At 34.2% G+C, this 21,930-nt stretch overlaps 1 protein-coding gene across 3 annotated transcripts in view; it reads right to left on the bottom strand.

Moving 5' to 3' along the window:
- Positions 1 to 6,481: 6,481 nt before the first annotated feature.
- LOC133608255 (homeobox-containing protein 1-like) overlaps positions 6,482 to 21,930 on the bottom strand; it is a 38,438-nt gene continuing 22,989 nt past the window's right edge. Inside the window, exons 3-10 of one of the 3 annotated variants that reach the window (XM_061963461.1) lie at positions 19,681 to 19,766; positions 19,501 to 19,611; positions 17,610 to 17,760; positions 12,398 to 12,480; positions 12,196 to 12,291; positions 12,009 to 12,103; positions 7,074 to 7,157; positions 6,482 to 7,017 (exon numbers count right to left, since the gene is read on the bottom strand). In XM_061963461.1, coding sequence (XP_061819445.1) covers positions 6,754 to 7,017; positions 7,074 to 7,157; positions 12,009 to 12,103; positions 12,196 to 12,291; positions 12,398 to 12,480; positions 17,610 to 17,760; positions 19,501 to 19,611; positions 19,681 to 19,766 — 970 coding nt within the window. In that variant the 3' untranslated portion in view covers positions 6,482 to 6,753. The remainder of the gene's footprint in view (positions 7,018 to 7,073; positions 7,158 to 12,008; positions 12,104 to 12,195; positions 12,292 to 12,397; positions 12,481 to 17,609; positions 17,761 to 19,500; positions 19,612 to 19,680; positions 19,767 to 21,930) is intronic. The other 2 variants (XM_061963462.1, XM_061963463.1) reach the window with 2 other exon arrangements.

The following is a 21,930-nucleotide window of genomic DNA, read 5'->3' as shown; positions in this document are numbered from 1 at the left end:
AGTATACACATATATGTATATATACATATATGTATATATATACACATGTGTATATATATACATATATGTATATATATACACATGTGTAGATATATATATATATATATACATATGTATATATATGTGTGTAGACATATATACATATGTATATATATGTGTGTATATATACACATATATATGTGTATATATACATATGTATATATGTGTATGTATATATACATATATACACTTACATATACATACATACATATATATAGTGTGTGTATGTGTATATATATATATATACATACACACACAAGTGATGGCGCACACACAGTTTGTTTCAGTGCACGTATGTGGATTATGTAAGCAGATGTGTGTGCCTTAAAAAACGGAGCCGAAGTCCCATCATCAAGTGTGATCACCTTTATTCCCTTTGTAAATAAAACATCAAGAAAAACAGCACAACAACTGAAAGTTAAAAATAACAAAAGTGTGTCGTTATAATTCAGTCCAAGCATCCAAACAAGGCACTAAATGTTGAAATATTTTATAAAACAATCTGAGGTTTGATCTTTGTTACAAAGCTTATTCTTGGAAAAACATGGCAAAACTTTTGGGACAAAAAGACACAAAAAAAAACATTTGGACTTTTTTTTTTCCTGATTGAAGGAAGCGCAACTCGTGAAGAACGTGTTGCCTTCAGGGACGGTGGGAAAACTCACCATTTTGTGTCCATAAAAATGCTGAAATAAAAGCTGCTAAGTAAAAAATCTCATTTTGGAGTGAAAACTTCTGCTCTGCAGATGACAAACTTTTGACACGTTTGATTCTCAGCAGCTCAGCTGCCTTCTAAACTAACTCCTTCACCAGAAAAAAGTTGACAATATTACCAAAAGTCATAATATTATTACTAAAATCTTATTACAGTCAACTTGTCAAATTAACATTTAAAAAGATCATTTCACATTTACAAAATCTAACATTCCGACAATATTCTTGCACAATTTCAACCTTTTTTGCCTCCGAAAATGAGGCACAAAAAAAGTTTACGACTTTTTTCTAATGTTAATCAATTACGACATTTTACCAGGTTTTTTTTAAATTACTTTTTTTTTCTAAATTATGACTTATTGTACAAAGGGGAAAAAAATCTTATTTTCTTGAAAATTTTACTGTGACAATGCGACTTTTTACTCACACTGCACAATTAAAAATTCACCTAAAAATATAACTTTGACGTAGCGCTACGACTTTGTCACATTATGATTTTTTTCCTAGAACAGGATTTAAATGTCGTAACATTACGACTTTGTCATATTTTGACTTTAAAAAAATAAAATAATAATTTTCCCCTGAACAAGTCAGTTTTAAAATCCATTACTTATCGTAAAGTTACGACAAAGTTTATCGTCAGCGTGGTTGTCTGACTGCACGCCGTTATCGGACGTCACATAGGAAGCAAGTATTAAGGAAAGTTCGTGAAATGAGGAAAAAAAAAATCTTATCGTGACAAAAAAGTAAACTGTTTCAAGAAAAATATCGTAATGAGAAAAATGTCATAGGAAATAAAGCCCAATTTTTAAATGTTTGACATAATTGTCGTAAATAAGATTTGCAAAATACTTCGTAATATTCTGACTTCTATTTGGAAATTGATCGTGACTTTTCTCGTAATATGGTAACGTACTTTGTGAAGTACGTTACCATCTTACGAGAAAAGTCACGTTCAATTTGCACGATCAACTTTAAAGTGAAGTACGTTACCATCTTACGAGAAAAGTCACGATCAATTTGCACAATCAACTTTAAAGTGAAGTACGTTACCATCTTACGAGAAGAGTTACGATCAATTTCCAAATAGAAGTCCGAATATTACGAAGTATTTTGAAAATCTTATTTACGACAATTACGTCAAACATTTAAAAATTGGGCTTTATTTCCTACGACATTTTTCTCATTACGATATTTTTCTTGACACGATTTACTTTTTTGTCGCGATAAGATTTTTTTTATCTCATTTTACGAACTTTCCTTAATACTTAAATATAACGTCAATGTTGGGAATCATTTTTCTTACGGTACGCCATCAAAAAAGTACGTATTGTCGTAATTTTACAGCGTGGTATGACTGGAATATTTTTTATTTTAACGAAAACATTCACAACATTACGATCGAAAGCTTAATTTTCAAGAATAATTTATGTTATATATTCGTGAATTATGACTAACGTGTCGAAAAAATTGGATGTTCTTGACTTTAGAAAACTACTTTTAAATACGCGATTGACATTGAATACTTCGTTTTTCTTGAAGAAATAACTTCATGGTCTTAAAATTACGACATTTTTCCATGAGTAACAATTTTATCCCGAAAAATATATAAATACTGTAGTGACTCCTTAAACTTTGTCGGGACGTTTACAGCGAAAAAACAAAAAAAGGTTTTTACGAAAATCGTCAAAATATGTCACGATGAAAGGTTGATTTACGAGAATAAAGTCCTAATGTTACAAATTTGTAACTTTACGAGAAAAATATTGTTAAAAAAATGTATAAAGAAAGAATAAAGTCAAAATTTCCCGAATCCGACTTCCAAAATCCGCTGTAACATTCCGACTTTTTCCCTCATTAGTGCAACTTTTTTCTTGAAATATACGAAGTCATTGTCATAACATTACGACTTTCCTTAAGGTATTGCAACTTTTTTCTTAAAAAAAAAAGAAGAAAAAAAAGAAAAAAAAACTGGCTTTACTATCGTACATTTACGACATTTTTTGTTACGACTTTTTCCTTTTGTTGTTTTAAAGCAGAGATTTGCTTTAAATTTCATCGGTAATATTTCCCTTTTAAAAAGGCTCACATTTTAGTGTCCGAGAAGACGGGGGGGGGAGGGCTTTGAGAACGTGTGGGCGTGGCTAAAGTGAGCGCTCCGGCCAGTGGGCGGGGCTAACGTAACATGAGGTAATTGCGGTACTGTCTTGTGTATTTTGAGGTCGTACAAGTGAGTGATTTTACTGCCACAAACTAAAACAAAAAAAAGGCACTTGAACAGAAATTTATGGCTGATCGTATTTTTTTCTAACGTGACGTATTTAACTCTGCTGCCCTCTGGTGGACAAGCGATAGTAACCATGCAATATTTCCATCAACAACGGCTCCGCTTTGTGAGGTTTTTCGGGTGTTGTTGTTGCTCAACATGTGTTAGCTTAGCTTAGCATTGGTGCTACATGTGAGCAACAGTCAAAGCACCTTCTGGAAGAAATAAATGACACTTTGTGTTTACAACACATGGCAGAAGGTTTGGAAAAAAGGCATTTTGGAGTATTTGGACGCATTTTATGCGCCTCACAAACACACAAAGTTCAAAAAACAACTTCAAGGTAATACTTTGGCTGATACTTCCCTCGCTGGAAGAGTATTTCCTGCTTTGTACAATAATAATAAACTTATGGAGCATATAATGTGCTATATACACTAACTCTACATTACAGTACTGGAACTATGTAGTACAGTACAACAAACTATACATTACAGTAAAACTGTAACTATGTATTACAGTAGAACTGGAACTATGTATTACAGTACTGTAACTACATATTACAGTAAAACTAACTATTCATTACAGTAAAACTATGTATTACAGTACTGTAACTATGTATTACAGTAGAACTGTAACTGTACATTGCAGTACTGTAACTATGTATTACAGTAGTGTAACTATGTATTACAGTAGAACTGTACATTACCGTACTGTATGTATTGCAGTAAAACTATACTGTACATTATAGTACTGTAACTATGTATTACAGTAGAACTAACTATTCATTACAGTACTGTAACTATATATTACAGTAGAACTGTAAGTACACATTACAGTACTTTATGTATTACAGTAGAACTAACAGGTTACAGTACTGTAACTGTGTTGGAGTAGAACTGTAACCATAAATTACAGTACTGTAACTACATATTGGAGTAGAACTGTAACTATACATTACAGTACTTTATGTATTACAGTAGAACTAACAGATTATAGTACTGTAACTATGTATTGGAGTAGAACTGTAACTATACATTACAGTACTGTAATTATGTAGTGGAGTAGAAATGTAAGTACACATGACAGTACTGTAACTACGTATTACAGTAGAACTGTAAGTACACATTACAGTACTGTAACTACGTAGTACAGTATAACTGTAAGTACACATGACAGTACTGTAACTACGTAGTACAGTATAACTAAGTACACATGACAGTACTGTAACTACGTATTACAGTAGAACTGTAAGTACACATGACAGTACTGTAACTATGTATTACAGTATAACTGTAAGTACACATGACAGTACTGTAACTACGTAGTACAGTAGAACTGTAAGTACACATGGCAGTACTGTAACTACATAGTACAGTAGAACTGTAAGTACACATTACAGTACTGTAACTAATGTATTACAGTAGAACTGTAAGTACATATTACAGTACTGTAACTAAGTATTACAGTAGAACTGTAAGTACACATGACAGTACTGTAACTACATAGCACAGTAGAACTGTAAGTACACATGACAGTACTGTAACTAAGTATTACAGTAGAACTGTAAGTACACATTACAATACTGTAACTAAGTATTACAGTAGAACTGTAAGTGCACATGACAGTACTGTAACTTTGTATTACAGTAGAACTGTAAGTACACATGACAGTACTGTAACTATGTAGTACAGTATAACTGTAAGTACACATGACAGTACTGTAAGTACACATGACAGTACTGTAACTATGTAGTACAGTATAACTGTAATTACATGACAGTACTGTAACTATGTAGTACAGTATAACTGTAAGTACACATGACAGTACTGTAACTATGTAGTACAGTATAACTAAGTACACATGACAGTACTGTAACTATGTAGTACAGTATAACTAAGTACACATGACAGTACATGTAATTGTTATGGAAGCAAAGAAAGGACACTTAGCATGTTTTACTTTCATTATTTACATTGAACACGTCATAAAGTTTACTTCTAAAAGGTCAGTTAAAATATATTCTGTGATTTTTTTTCTGTTTGGATTTAAATTGATAATAAAATGAACAAAAAATGTCTTTCAAGCAAAATGTATTCTGTGTTATTGTATTATTTTCACTACTTGGCAGAAACAATACTGCATTATTTCAGTCATTTTCTTGTCATTTTGCTTGTGAGTTTATGTTTATGCGGGAAATTTAGACATTTTCCAACTAAAATAACAACTTTATTCTCATGACCCTACAAGTTTTTCATTAAAAATTCATATTTTTAATAATAATTAAGAATAATAAAAACAAAAAATCTGCGTTTCTTTACTTCCATGACAAAAGCTTATTTGGGGGCGGAGTCATTTTGTCAGGTCACATTTTCTGTATGAGATATATATATATATATATATATATATATATATATATATATATATATATATATATATATATATATATATATATATATATATATATATATATATATATATATATATACATACATATATATATATATATACAGTATACATACATACACATATATATATATATACATACACATATACATACATATACATACATACATATACATACAGTATATATATATATATATATATGTGTATATATATATATATATATATACATATACATACATACATATATATATATATATATATATATATATATATATACATATAAATACATATATACATATATATACATACATACATATATACACACATATATATCCATATATACACATATATACGTGTGTATACATATGTATATATATATACACACACATATATGTATACATATACATGTATACATATACATATATATGTATACATATACATATATACATACATATATATATATACATACAAATACGTAGATATATATACACATATATATACATATATATATACAGTATATACATATATATATACACATATATATGTAAATGTATATACATATATATATATGTGTATATATATATATACACATACATATATATATATATATACACATATATATATATATATATATATATATATATATATTTACACATATACTTATAAATACATATATATATATATATATATACATATATATACATATACACATTCAGTATATACACATCTATCTATACAGATTATATATATATATATATATATAAACATATTATACATATATACACACATACATACAATATATATTCACACTCACGCATAATAGTGTATATACATGTGTGTGTGTGTATGTGTATATATATATACACATGTATATATATACATACATGTATAAATATACATATACACATACATATATACATACATATACTGTATATATCTACATATATATATATATATACATATACATATATACACATATATATATATATATACACACACATATACAGCATATATATATATATGTACATACACTGTAATATATATATGTATGTATATATGTTTTATACATGTATATACAGTATACACATTTTTTAAAAAGATTAAATTTGAGGCTGCAAAGTTGTGATCACAGTGAAGACGCGGAACCTTCTGGAAGGTTCTTCAGTCATCAGAGGAACATTAGAACTTTCTTTCACTCTTAAAATGGAGGACGTCTTGGTAGAGGAACAAAGGTTGGTGGTTGGAGGTAGGGTCAGGTCAGGTCAGCTCAGGTCAGGTCAAGACGGGTCATGATAGGTCAAGTGGGGTCATGACGTCATTTCCTCCCATCAGTCGTCAATCACCTCAGTCTTGACGCCATGAACCACACCGGGCCCCGCCCCCTCTACCTGATCGCCGGCCGCCATCTCCGGGGGCTCGGTCAGCGCGCCGGTGACGGCGGCCTCGTCCTGGAGGGACGGCGACAGGGGCGACCAAGAGACGCCCGCCGCGGAAACGAGGGAGCGGCCAATCACGGGGCCGCCGCCCCTCTGCCCGGACACGCCTCCTCGGGCGGCCAGGGTGGCCAACCAGCTGGGGAGCAGTGTGGGAACCTGTGGTAGGAGAAAGTTACTTCCTGTGAGGTCACGTGACGGTGGGCGGGTCCTACCTGGGTGGGCAGTGACAGGTCGGCTCGAGTGAAGGCGAATGGCCGGGCGGCGACTCGCTTGTCAAACAAAGTCACGTCGCAGCTCTGAAACATCACACAAACAAAGTATATTCATGCTAATGCTAATGCTAAAGTTGTGATTTAAAAAAATATTCCTTCTTTATTGGATGAGAAAATGTATTCAAACTTCAATTTCAAATATTTTCTACCACTTAAAACTTTCTAAAAACTACTTAGGGCTCAGACTAACACTGACATTGTTAGCTGCCTCTTGCTAGCAGTTTTTTACTATTACAAAATGACAGACGTGGGTTTGTGTCATTTCAAAACTAAGTCATTATGAAAGGTCATAATATTACTAAATAATTTTACAGTAAAATTGTAAAATTAACATTTAAAAAAAGGTAATTTTACCAGAATAAAATCTAACATTCGGAGAATTTTCTTGCACAATTTCAACCTTTTTGTTTCCAAAAATGACAAATAGTCGTAAGTTTAAAGCGAAATAAGTTACGAGAACAGTCACAATCAAAAGTTTCATTTTCAAGGAAAAAGTCCGAATGTTACAAATTATTTTACGAAAAAAAATTATTCATAGAATATCAAATTCCGACGATTAAGTCAAACATTTCAAAACCTGACTTTATTCTCATTACATTATGACACTTTTCACGTTATATTTTTCTTGAAACTATTTATTTTGGTGTCGTGATAATGCTTCAATAAAACTTCATTTCGGGGAATTTTTTTCTCACTTTTTTCACACTTAAAAAAACCCTTATTGTCGTAATTTTACAGCATAGTATCACCAAAATTATTTAATCACAACATTACGTTCAAAAGCTTAATTTTCAAGAATAGTCTTGTCACGTATTCTTAAATTTTACCAGAAAAAATAACGTCCAAAAATATTGGATGTTCTTGGATTTCGGAAACAAATTTTACAAAATTATAGTACAGTAGTGTTGTAAAATTAACAATTAAAAAGAAGGTCATTTTACCAGAATAAAATCTAACATTCGGAATTTTTTCTTGCACAATTTCAACCTTTTTTGTTTCCAAAAACGACAAATAGTCGTAAGTTTAAAGCAAAGTAAGTTACAATCTTACAAGAACAGTCACGATCAAAAGGTTCATTTTCAAGAAAAAAGTCAGAATGTTACAAATTATTTTACGAAACAAAATTATTCATAGAAATCAAATTCCGACGATTAAGTCAAACATTTCAAAATCTGACTTTATTCTCATTACATTATGACCTTTTTCACGTTATATTTTTCTTGAAACTATTTATTTTGGTGTCGTGATAATGCTTCAATAAAACTTCATTTCGGGGAATTTTTTTCTCACTTTTTTCACCCTTAAAGAAACCCTTATTGTCGTAATTTTAAAGCATAGTATCACCAAAATTATTTTCCCAACCAAAACAGTCACAACATTACGTTCAAAAGCTTAATTTTCAAGAATAGTCTTGTCACGTATTCTTAAATTTTACCAGAAAAAATAACGTCCAAAAATATTGGATGTTCTTGGATTTCGGAAACAAATTTTACAAAATTATAGTACAGTGAGTTGTAAAATTAACAATTAAAAAGAAGGTCATTTTACCAGAATAAAATCTAACATTCGGAATTTTTTCTTGCACAATTTCAACCTTTTTTGTTTCCAAAAACGACAAATAGTCGTAAGTTTAAAGCAAAGTAAGTTACAATCTTACGAGAACAGTCACGATCAAAAGGTTCATTTTCAAAAATAAATCAGAATGTTACAAATTATTTTATGAAAAAAAATGATTCATAGAAATCAAATTCCGACGATTAAGTCAAACATTTCAAAATCTGACTTTATTCTCATTACATTATGACCTTTTTCATGTTATATTTTTCTTGAAACTATTTATTTTGGTGTCGTGATAATGCTTCAATAAAACTTCATTTCGGGGAATTTTTTTCTCACATTTTTCACCCTTAAAGAAACCCTTATTGTCGTAATTTTACAGCATAGTATCACCAAAATTATTTTCCTAACCAAAACAGTCACAACATTACATTAATTTTCAAGAATAGTCTTGTCACGTGTTTTTACATTTTACCAGAACAAAAATAACGTCCAAAAATATCGGATGTTCTTGGCTTTCGGAAACAAATTTTACGAAATTATAGTACAGTAGAGTTTAAAATTAACAATTAAAAAGAAGGTCATTTTACCAGAATAAAATCTAACATTCGGAGAATTTTTCTTGCACAATTTCAACCTTTTTTGTTTCCAAAAATGACAAATAGTCGTAAGTTTAAAGCGGGAAAAGTTACTATCTTACGAGAACAGTTACGATCAAAAGGTTCATTTTCAAGAAAAAAGTCAGAAAGTTACAAATTTTACGAAAAAAAATAATTCATAGAAATCAAATTGCGACGATTAAGTCAAACATTTCAAAATCTGACTGTATTCTCATTGCATTATGACCTTTTTCACGTTATATTTTTCTTGAAACTATTTATTTTGGTGTCGTGATAATGCTTCAATAAAACTTCATTTCGGGGAATTTTTTTCTCACTTTTTTCACACTTAAAAAAACCCTTATTGTCGTAATTTTACAGCATAGTATCACCAAAATTATTTAATCACAACATTACTTTCAAAAGCTTAATTTTCAAGAATAGTCTTGTCACGTATTCTTAAATTTTACCAGAAAAAATTACGTCCAAAAATATTGGATGTTCTTGGATTTCGGAAACAAATTTTACAAAATTATAGTACAGTAGAGTTGTAAAATTAACAATTAAAAAGAAGGTCATTTCACCAGAATAAAATCTAACATTCGGAAATTTTTCTTGCACAATTTCAACCTTTTTTGTTTCCAAAAATGACAAATAGTCGTAGGTTTAAAGCGAAGTAAGTTACAATCTTACAAGAACAGTCACGATCAAAAGGTTCATTTTCAAGAAAAAAGTCAGAATGTTACAAATTATTTTACGAAACAAAATGATTCATAGAAATCAAATTCCGACGATTAAGTCAAACATTTCAAAATCTGACTTTATTCTCATTACATTATGACCTTTTTCACGTTATATTTTTCTTGAAACTATTTATTTTGGTGTCGTGATAATGCTTCAATAAAATTTCATTTCGGGGAATTTTTTTCAAAAAATGTTCACCCTTAAAAAAAAACTTATTGTCATCATTTTACAGCGTAGTATCACCAAAATTATTTCCCTAACCAAAACAGTCACAACATTACGTTCAAAAGCTTAATTTTCAAGAATAGTCTTGTCACGTATTCTTAAATTTTACAAGAAAAAAATAACGTCCAAAAATATCGGATGTTCTTGGCTTTCGGAAACAAATTTTTACGAAATGATAGTACAGTAGAGTTGTAAAATTAACAATTAAAAAGAAAGTCATTTCACCAGAATCAAATCTAACATTCGGAAATTTTTCTAGTGCAATTCCAACCTTTTTTGTTTCCAAAAAGTAAGTAAAAGTAAGTTACAATCTTACGAGAACAGTCACGCACGATCAAAAGGTTCATTTTCAAAAATAAGTCAGAATATTAGAAGAAAAAAACATTCACACAAATCAAATTATGACAATTAAACCAAACATTTTAAAATCTGAATTTATTCTCGCAACATTACGACATTTTTCTCATTTACTTTGTCGTCGTGATAAAAAAATGTTTTCTCATATTACGAATTTTCCTTAACCTTTTAAGGCCCAAGCTGTTTGTTTACATGCTTTTTTTATTTCTCTTTGCTATTTGGGCTTATTGGACCCTAATTAGAACAAAAACTAAGAATCATCTTTTGATATGATGTACTTAGTCCATAAGTACACAAACGTGTACTTTGTTTAGTGACATGCTAATTCTTATTTTTACACTTTTTTTCCCAAATTCCATTGTATGTTATACTCTTCTGACACCACCAGATGGCAGTATAAGTGTCCACATCAGTGGCCATAAGACCCCAATTCAGTCATGTACACAATTGTGGAAATAAGAGCTAAAAGGTGCTGTCCACGCATGTGGCCACTAAGCCTTAAGAGGTTTAAACCTGATATACTTGTGAGAATAATTGCTCTTACTTTTTCCACCCTCAAAAAGCCCTTATTGTCATCATTTTACAGCGTAGTATCCCGGTAATTATGTTTTTTAACGAAAACAGTCACAACATTACGAACAAAAGCTTAATTTTCAAGATTAGCTCTGTCATGTATTCTCAAACCTTACCAGACAGAAAAAGTGAATTATGACAATAATGTCCAAATATCGGATGTTCTTGACTTTAATAGACATGAGAGTGCAGAAATATGACCATATCACACCAATTCTCAAATCCCTTCACTGGCTTCCTGTTCCACTCAGGATGGAATACAAAGTCTCCCTACTAACCCACCAGTGCCTCCATGGAAATGCCCCCCTCTACCTCAAAGAACTGCCCACCCCCAAATCCTCCACTCGACACCTCCGCTCCGGACAGGCTAACCTCCTCCAACCTCCGAGGACAAAGCTACGAACAATGGGAGACCGGGCTTTCTGCTCCGCCGCTCCCAGTCTGTGGAACGCTCTCCCTGACCACCTGAGGGCACCACAGACTGTGGATGCTTTTAAAAAAGGCTTAAAACCCCTTCTTTTTAAAAAAAAGCCTCTTTTTAGATGTATGCATACTAGTTCTAGCTATTTGGCTGTTCTAGTTTTTATTTTTTATTTTTTATTTTTAATACACTGTAGCACTTTGAGGTTGTTTACTCAATGTAAAATGCTTTTTACAAATAAAATCTATTATTATTATTATTATTTGTTTTTAAATACGCGATTGAAGTCGAAGATTTTGTTTTAATCACAGCTTTTTGGCGCGAAGGTCTACGGCTGCGGTTAGCATGTGGGTTAGCATCGGAGCTAGTCGAGCTTGGGAAACGTTCCTTCCCGGTTACCTGTTCGGGGAAGTCGTTGGCGTCCACCTCGTCGCTATTGGACTGACCTCCTGGGCTTTGGACGTCGATGCCGTGGCTCTCCAAGATGGCTGCTTCTTCAAAAGACACAAAAGCTCCTCACAGTATTTTGGGCGCGACAACAAAAAAACGTATTTTCCGTCGGGACGGCGGTGGAGGTCGGCGTTACCGATGTTGGCTCGCCTCTTCAGGTCTTTGCGGTGGTTGGCGAACCAGTTGTAGACCTTCAGCGACGTCACCTTCTCAAAGTCTTGCAGCTTCTTTCCTGAACACACACACACACACACACACACACACACACACGTAAACACACACACACGTTTTCCCGGATGCCAAGGACCGTGAGGGGATTGGGTTGGACAATGACCTACCTGGTTTTTGGATGACGGCGTTGCAGGCGGCGGCGATCTCCTCCCTTCTGGCTTCATCAGGATATTGATTATCACTGAAGTAGCTGAACACACACACACACCCACACACACACACACACACACACACACACACACACACACACACACAGGTTATCATTTGGAATGGGGCCCAAGTTTTTGATCATGACTTGTGGGGACCAGCCTATGGCGTCACATTAGTGCCAAAAATCCGAGCGCATAAAAACTGTTATCGCGCACTGATTCTCCACTTCGGTGCCTTTCTGCGCGCGCGCCGTCTCGGTCTGTGCGCGCTCTGTGTACTCCTGGCATCTCTCCTCGCGCTGTCATGTTTCTTTTTGGCACTTTGGGGGCGGGTATGCTTGGACGGCCCCTCCTTTCTGATTGGTCAGGCGAAAAATGCTGAAAAATGCTCAGAACCAATCAGAAGTATAGCAGGGCGGGTCATCGTCAATATGTATCAAGATTTACGGAGGAAGAAGTGGATAAAAAAATGTCGCGCGCTGATGAAGGTTATTTCATACCACATAAACACAATACAGGGTAATACAAAATGTGAGCCAAATAAATAATAAGACAACAAACACCATAATCACATCTTTCAGCCAGAACTGGTCCACCAGCAATAACATCCAACATAACATTCTTTTATATTTTCACTTCTTCTTGAACATTTGTTTTCTAATTTATGGAATTTCTTTTGATTCAGCCATAAAATTAATGAAATAATCTTTGAATTTTGTTTTTAAAATGTTAAAAATAGCTTTTAATAATGTATTCTGAAACAGTTTAAAATAATCAGAGAACTGACTAACACTGACCCTACACAACTATGTTGCACAATTAAGTCTTTTTTTTTAAAGCGAAAGAGGTAATTTCAACAGGTACAGCATCCTATGTCATATCTACATGTAATAAGATTTGTAACAAGGCAAACCGTTTGTAAATTGGTCGTAAATCGAGCAAGTTATGGTAATTTAATTAGTACATGTACCATTGACATCAATGTAATGATTGAGGCTAGATGTCCGAGGTAAGATGGCTACAACGTTGCTACGCTGGAGAATGATTGGTCATATGAAAAATGCTCAGAGCCAATCAGAAAGGAGGGGCCGTCTAAGCATACCCGCCCCCAAAGTGCCAAAAAGAAACATGACAGCGCGAGGAGAGATGCCAGGAGTACACAGAGCGCGCACAGACCGAGACGGCGCGCGCGCAGAAAGGCAACACGCGACCGCAAAAGGGTGTCGCGCGCGCGCACAAAGTGGAGAATCAGCGCGCGATAACAGTTTTTATGCGCTCGGATTTTTGGCACTAATGTGACGCCATACCAGCCTTTCTACAGGTTGTGGAGGCATTAAAAAAAAAGGTCAAATGTCCACTGCCCAGTTAGCTCATACACGTCTTTAAATCTCTGCATTGATGAAGTAATGTGCTGATCATTCTTACTGGGGACCCTAGGGGAAAAAAGAGTTAATATGGTTCATGGGGACCACATTTCAATAATTTTGCATAATTCACACAAATTTGTACGTGACTACTGAGGACCATTTAAAAAAAAAAGTTCAAATTAAATATGACATGATGGTCAGAATACAGCACTACAGCTGTCCTCTTACAGGAAGTTTCACCACTTAAATGTTAAAGCAGATCCTGCATCTTCTGTGACATGACTGAAAACTAAACTCTATTTAGCAGTAATGAAGTTGTCTGCAACTCCAACTAACTTATATAGAAAATTCTGAATGTGAATCATACTTTAAGGCAGGGGTGCTCACACTTTTTCTGCAGGCGAGCTACTTTTCAATTGATCAAGTCGTGGGGATCTACCTCATTCATATATATAATTTACATTTACCGGTACTTATTTATGAAATATATGTTTTTGTTAACAAGTTAAAGGTGTTTAATGATAATGCAAGCATGTTTAACACATATAGTTAATATTGTTAAAAAATTAAAGGTGTTTAATGATAATACAAGAATGTTTAATACATATAGTTAATATTGTTAAAAAATTAAAGGTGTTTAATGATAATACAAGCGTGTTTAATATATATAGTTAATATTGTTAACAACTTAAAGGTGTTTAAAGATAATACAAGCATGTTTAACACATATAGTTAATATTGTTAACAAATTAAAGGTGTTTAATGATAATGCAAGCATGTTTAACACATATAGTTAATATTGTTAAAAAATTAAAGGTGTTTAATGATAATACAAGAATGTTTAACACATATAGTTAATATTGTTAACAACGTAAAGGTGTTTAAAGATAATACAAGCATGTTTAACACATATAGTTAATATTGTTAATAAGTTAAAGGTGTTTAAAGATAATACAAGCATGTTTAACACATATAAATTCCTTTCTTTCATGAAGACAAGAATATAAGTTGGTGTATTACCTGATTCTGATGACTTGCATTGATTGGAATCAGACAGTGGTGCTGATAATGTCCGCATTTTCGAATGGAGGAGAAAAAAAGTCCTCCTTTCTGTCCAATACCACATGAAAGTGGTTGGTTTTTGGCATCTTATTTGTCCAGCTTCCGTACTCCTTTGTATACACTTTACAAAAAGTTAAAAGTTAAAGTTAAAGTACCAATGATTGTCACACACACACTAGGTGTGGCGAGATTATTCTCTGCATTTGACCCATCACCCTTGATCACCCCCTGGGAGGTGAGGGGAGCAGTGGGCAGCAGCGGTGGCTGCGCCCGGGAATCATTTTGGTGATTTAACCCCCAATTCCAACCCTTGATGCTGAGTGCCAAGCAGGGAGGTAATGGGTCCCATTTTTATAGTCTTTGGTATGACTCGGCCGGGATTTGAACTCCCAACCTACCGATCTCAGGACGGACACTCTAACCACTAGGCCACTGAGTAGGTAGAAATACATTGTCGGCAAACTCCGTAGCTTGCTAGCTTGTGCACGCCAGCTTTCTGAGACTCTTATTTTGATAGCGCAACTGTGCAGTCGGTCTTTGGAGTTTTGACGACAGGTACGGCGCCAGAGTCTGTTGAAATAAAGTGTTTCTCGCCTTCCAGTCGGTAATTTTAATGAGCTGGCAGCAGCCAGCGTCATCTCAGAAGACCCTCAGGTGCCGTGAATGTCAATCAAGTGACGAAAGTGACGTCATAGTGAAGATTTATGATCGCTCATTTTTAGGACTATTTTTTTAATGCCTGGCTGGTGATCGACTGACACACCCTCCGAGATCGACCGGTAGCTCGCGATCGACGTAATGAGCACCCCTGCTTTAAGGTAATAATGTTTTATAATCACGCTGTATGAAAAAGTCATCCTCAGGAACACTAAACCAGATTTTGTTTTTGGAAAAAAATATAATAGTTTTAACTAAGGATGGATACCATACAGAATCACAGTACTATTAATGCCAGGATAACAAATGTTTCACTTTTCAAGAAAATGTATTTTCTCTTTTACCAATATTTGAAACACGTAAACAAAGTAACCCAAATTTCCCTGTTGTGGGATCAATAAAGTATTATCTTATCTTACCTTAAAGATAAGGTAAGATAAGGTAAGATAAGGTGCGCACACACACACACGGTATTTTAGTAATCGATTAATCCACCGATTAGTTTGTTCAATTTAATGGGTAATTAGATAAAACACACTTTATAGCCTCAATGCATGTTTTAGTTGAAATAAACTAAGATGTTTCTACTTGCCATAACCTTCATTACCTTCCATTTACCTTTTATTGACTTTCCATCTTCTTTCAGCTTCTATTTATTGCCTTTTGGCTTTTATTTCTCGTTTTGACCTTCTTTTACCTTCTATTTATGTCCTTTTGGCTTCTATTTCCCTTTGTTTAACTTTTTTGCCCTTCTTTTTTTTTTAAACCTTGTTTTACCTTTTTTACCTTCTATTTATCTCCTTTTGGCTTCTAATTACCTTTTATTCACCCTTTACCTTCTTTTACCATCCTTTACCTTTATTTAACTTTTTTTTACCTCCTTTTACCTGTTATTTACCTTCTTTTACATTCTATGTATCTCCTTTTACCTTCTTTTGCCTTTTTTAACCTTATTTTACCTTTTTATACCTTCTATTTATCTCCTTTTGGCTTCTATTTCCCCTTGGTGAACTTCTTTTGCCTTTATTTTTTTAAACCTTCTATTCATCTCCTTTTGGCTTCTAATTACCTTTTAACCTTATTATACCCTTCATTTACCCTTTACCTTCGTTTACCATCCTTTACCTTTATTTAACTTGTTTTACCTCTTTTTAACTGTTATTTACCTTCTTTTACATTCTATGTATCTCCTTTCGGCTTCTCTTTACCTACTTTTGCCTTTTTTAACCTTATTTTACCTTTTTATACCTTCTATTTATCTCCTTTTGGCTTTCATTTCCCGTTGGTAAACTTCTTTTGCCTTTATTTTTTTCAAACCTTCTATTTATCTTCTTCTGGTTCTCTTTACCTTATTTTGCCTTCTTTAACCTTATTTTACCTTCTATTTAACTCATTTAGGCTTCTATTGACCTTTCTTTTACCATCTTTTACCTGTATTTTTACCTTCTATTGAACTACTTTTTGGCTTCCCATTAACTTTTAACCTTCTTTTACCTTTTATTTACTCTTTGCCTTCTTTACCATACTTTACCTTTATTTAACTTGTTTACCTTCTTTACCTCCTTTTATCTTTTTTACCTTTTTTTAACTTCTTGAACTTTTTTTTACCTTCTATTTACCTTTTATACATCTTCTATTTATCTTCTATTACCTTTTATTTACCTTCAATTCATCCTTTACCTTTTATTTAACTTGTTTTAGCTTTTTTAACCTTTTACCTTTTATTTACCGTTTACATTTTTTAACCATCTATATAACTTGTTTTACCTTATATTTACCTTTTTTTTTTTACCTTCTTTTAACATCTAATTGAAGCTTTTTTTCCTAATCGTATTAACCGATTAATCGTTGCAGCCCTAGTCTATTTAAAAATATTTCTGTGTGTATAAGTACTTTTAGAGCACACTCTACAATACCAAGATAATAATGACAACTGTGTCGTTGTGGCTTGTGCAGCCCTTTGAGACATTCGTGATTTAGGGCTATATAAGTCAATTGATTGATTGATTGATTGATCATTTTGGTCATAATAACCACAATTTTCCTATTGTTACATCCTTACTTTATTTTTAGCTATTGTTTACCTTTCCATAACAGCCAGACACTCCTTCTTCCAGGTGAATCTGTTCCCCCGTCGCAGGCGGAAGGCCCCGGGGGTGAATGTGGGCGGGGCTTGGTGCCATTCCATCATGTCCTCCAGGGCCAGCGGGGCGGCTCGCATGGCCAGCGTAGCTCCTGGTCAACCAAACAATAGTTTCTTTACATCAACATGTGTTGTACTATTGGGAATGATCCAAAACCAAACTAAGGATGCGCGATATTATAATCATCGACGGATAATAGCAATTATGACGCCACGTCGATAGATTCCGATAATGAAAAAAGAAAAACCGATAAAATGAGCGGACGATAAGATCATTTGATAAGTCACCTTAAAATTAACGTGAAGATTTATCGAAGCAGTCCAACGCTGCCTGCGCTGCAAAGCTAAGACTTTGGCTAAAAAATTTAGCATGCTAGAATGCTAACGTTAGCTTGCTAACAGTTAGCATGTTCAAGTAACAGGTCATATGACTCTGAAATGTTCGGCTGCAAAATTGGCTATAAAACAGTTAGCACGTTAATGTTAGCATGCTAACAGTTAGCATGCGTCAAGTACCAAGTTATACGAGTCTGAGGCGTTCGGCTGCAAAATTGGCTAAAACATTTAGCATGCTAGAATGCTAACGTTAGCTTGCTAACAGTTAGCATGTTCAAGTAACAGGTCATCTGAAATGTTCGGCTGCGAAATTGGCAACAAAAAAAAAGTTAGCACGTTAATGTCAGCATGCTAACAGTTAACATGTGTCAAGTACCGAGTTATAAGAGACTGAGGCGTTCCGCTGCAAATTGGCTCCAAAAAGTTAGCATGTTCGAATGTTGTCTTGTTGTTATATCTTGTGTTATTATACCAATTAAAATGTTTGACTGCAAAATTATCACAAAAAAAAAGTTAGCACGTTAATGTTAGCATGCTAACGGTCAGCATGTGCCAAGTACCAAGTTATACGAGTCTCAGACGTTCGGCTGCAGAATTGGCTAAAAAAGTTAGCATGCTAGAATGCTAATGTTAGCTTGCTAACAATTAGCATGTCCAAGTAACCGGTCATATGACTCTGAAATGTTCGGCTGCAAAATTGTCTAAAAAAAAAAAAAGTTAGCACGTTAATGTCAGCATGCTAACAGTTAGCATGTGTCAAGTACTGAGTTATAAGAGAAGGCGTTCGGCTGCAAAATTGGCTAAAAAAGTTAACATGCTAGAATGCTAGCTTTAGCGTGCTAACAGTTAGCATGTGTCAAGTACCAGGTTAAAAGAGACTGAGGCGTACGGCTGCAAAAAGTGTTACGCCCCCTACAAGGTGTTCATACTGTAAGGATTGTGCTTATTACATACCAGCTGTTTGATTGTAACATTCATCTTATTTTTATTACCAAATTTGGAGGTGTTAAAAAGTGGCCATGAAAAATCGCTAATGCTAATTATTTAATTAATATTAATATTAATATTAATATTATTAATATTATTAATGCTATTAATATTAATAGTATTACTATTAATATTATTAAAACTAATAGTATTAATATTAATATTAGTTATACTAATTATTAATATTAATATTATCAATATTAATATTATTAATGTTGTTAATATTAATACTATTAATATTAATATTAACAATATTGATAATAATAATATTAATGTTAATATTAATATTAATTGCTTGTCTATGGCAAATCCAATGTAAAGTCATTGTAAATTACTTAATAATTAAATGTAAATTAAATAATGTCTGGAAATTACCGGTTATCGGTATCGCTTTAAATTTCCATCATCGTTCATCCCTACCAAAAAACGATAATGCCTCCTACGGCTCTTAAATTTCGCGTCGACTTAAGCGGGCAGAAGAACTGGGTCAACTTAAGCGGGCCGTTTACCAGGGTTACTCTTCTCCAGTTGGTACCAGCGGAAGAAGGCTCGTTTCTTCTGCTCGCTCAGGTCGGATCCTTGCTGGAGCAACCAGTGGGAGATGCGACTCTGACTAATTCCTGCAGGGGGAGTGAGCGAGTGAGTGGTTGGCTCGCGGAGGAGGAACGCGGACGCCGGAGACAACCTACCCGTCACCTGGGCCACCACGGCTTGGGAGATGCGCCTGTTGGCCAGGAAGGACTTGACCTCGTCCTTGATCACGGCGCTGTCCCTCCTGCAAGCACACGCAACGGAAACAAGGGGCTATGAAATCGACTAGCTTGGGTTTTTTTTTGGTCAAATACGAAAAAAAAATTGTTAGAATAATTGTTTGTTAGTTATCACAACAAACTTTGTGTTGAAATGAGTTCCAGGAAAAAGGACAGGGGCTGTCTTTGAGGCCTACCAAGAGTAAGGCTCGTAAAACTCCACTGTGTAAGGGGGAGAGCCCTGTTTTCTCTCATGTATGGTAATCAACAGAAGGATATTGTTCTGGCCCAAGGACTTCAGAGCGGAGAGATGACAGGATCTGCCCAATTTCCAGACGAACTCTTTTTGAACTATTTTACGAACTCTCTTTGAACTATTTTATGGAACTCTTTTTAAACTGACCTTTCCTGTGAATTGTTTACGACCTTTTCTGCAAACTTTTTGCGACCTTTGTCCTTTGGAAACAGTCGTGGCCATGTGGTCCAAAATAAAAGAAGGAGGCATGCAATCTTTTGGCAGAGCGTGCTGGAGATTGTAGAAGGATACAATGTCCGGGCGACTCTCCTCAATATATTGAGTCCAAATTGAATTATGTCTCAATTTAATTCTTTGCCTCTTGTCTTGTTTAACAGATGTCATCAGTGTTTGAACCTGACAAAAATCTTCCGATATTTGAACATTACACAAAAAAACTAGAATATGCAATTTTGGGAGAAATCACGTGTGGATGCTAAAACGTGCAAGCCACTGAAATGCGCAAGCTGAACTTAACTGCTAATCTTAGCATACTAACAGTTACAAAGTCAAATGGCTGGAGGCATACACATGTAAAATTAGCTTTAAAAAGTTAGCATGCTAACAGTTAACATGTATGAAGTAACAAGTTAACTGTCTCTTTTGTGGTGTTCGGCTATAAAATTGGCTAAAAAAAAGTTACCATGCTTAAGTAGTATGCTAGTATGATAACGATAGCATGCTAATAGTTAACGTGTCAGATAGACTGAGGTGTTCGGCTGCAAAATTGGCTAAAAAAAAAAAAATCCCGTTAATGTTAGCATGCTAGCAGTTAGCATGTCCACCAAAACAAAGCCACTGGCCTTGACAATATCCCCTCCAGATTCCTCAGGGACTCTGCCACCACCATTGCCCCAATCATCACACACATAATAAACCTCTCAATTACACAAGGCCAAGTATCAAAATATTTCAAGATAGCAAGAGTAACTCCCCTTTTCAAAAAAAGAAGCAAATTAGAACCTGGTAACTGCCGACCTGTTTCTATTCTCAGTTCCATTTCGAAAGTAATGGAAAAAATAGTTTATGACCTTGCCACTAAAACAACTCATGTTCAAATTCCAATCCGGCTTCAGAACTAACCACTCCACTGACACATGCCTTCTCTATCTGAGCGACCACATCAAACATGAGGTGGACGCGAGCAAATACTGCGCCATGGTCCAGCTTGGATAAGCTCAGGGCAATCGGATTTGATAAAACCTCATCGAGCTGGATGCAATCTTACTTGGAGGGGAGGGAACAGGTGGTAGAGGTGAACGGCACCGTGTCCCCCCCCCTCTCAGTAAGCTGTGGAGTCCCCCAAGGCAGTATATTAGGGCCTTTACTGTTCCTAATATACCATACTTGCCAACCCTCCCGAATTTTCCGGGAGACTCCCGAAATTCAGCGCCTCTCCCGAAAACCTCCCGGGACAAATATTCTCCCGAAAATCTCCCGATTTTCAGCCGGAACTGGAGGCCACGCCCCCTCCAGCTCCATGCGGACCTGAGTGAGGCCAGCCTTTTTTCACGATGGGAGGACAACAAAGTGACAAGAACTAAATCATCCAGACTAGAGATAAATTGTATTATTATGTTTATCTTACCTAAAAATAAATATATTTCTTAATTTAAAAAAAAATTAATAAATACATTTTACTATATTTTGCTAAAAACATCAAAATTAATTGTATTTTTTTTTTTTCTGACTCCTTATTACATCCAGTTATATAATTATACATTAAAATAAACATATTTGAAATAATTAATTTTAAATTATCATAATAATTCATTTAAAATGACCATATTTAATTATTAAAATAACTGCTTGTTTATCAACAACATTAGTATTTTATTCATTACATTTTGAAGCTCTCAGAAGCCAAGTTATGTTATATTCCTTAATATTTATTT

This window comes from Nerophis lumbriciformis, linkage group LG06, assembly GCF_033978685.3.
Source record: "Nerophis lumbriciformis linkage group LG06, RoL_Nlum_v2.1, whole genome shotgun sequence".
Taxonomy (NCBI): domain Eukaryota; kingdom Metazoa; phylum Chordata; class Actinopteri; order Syngnathiformes; family Syngnathidae; genus Nerophis; species Nerophis lumbriciformis.
The sequence above is the reverse complement of the archived record's forward strand: the minus strand, read 5'-3'. Positions and strand labels throughout refer to the sequence as shown.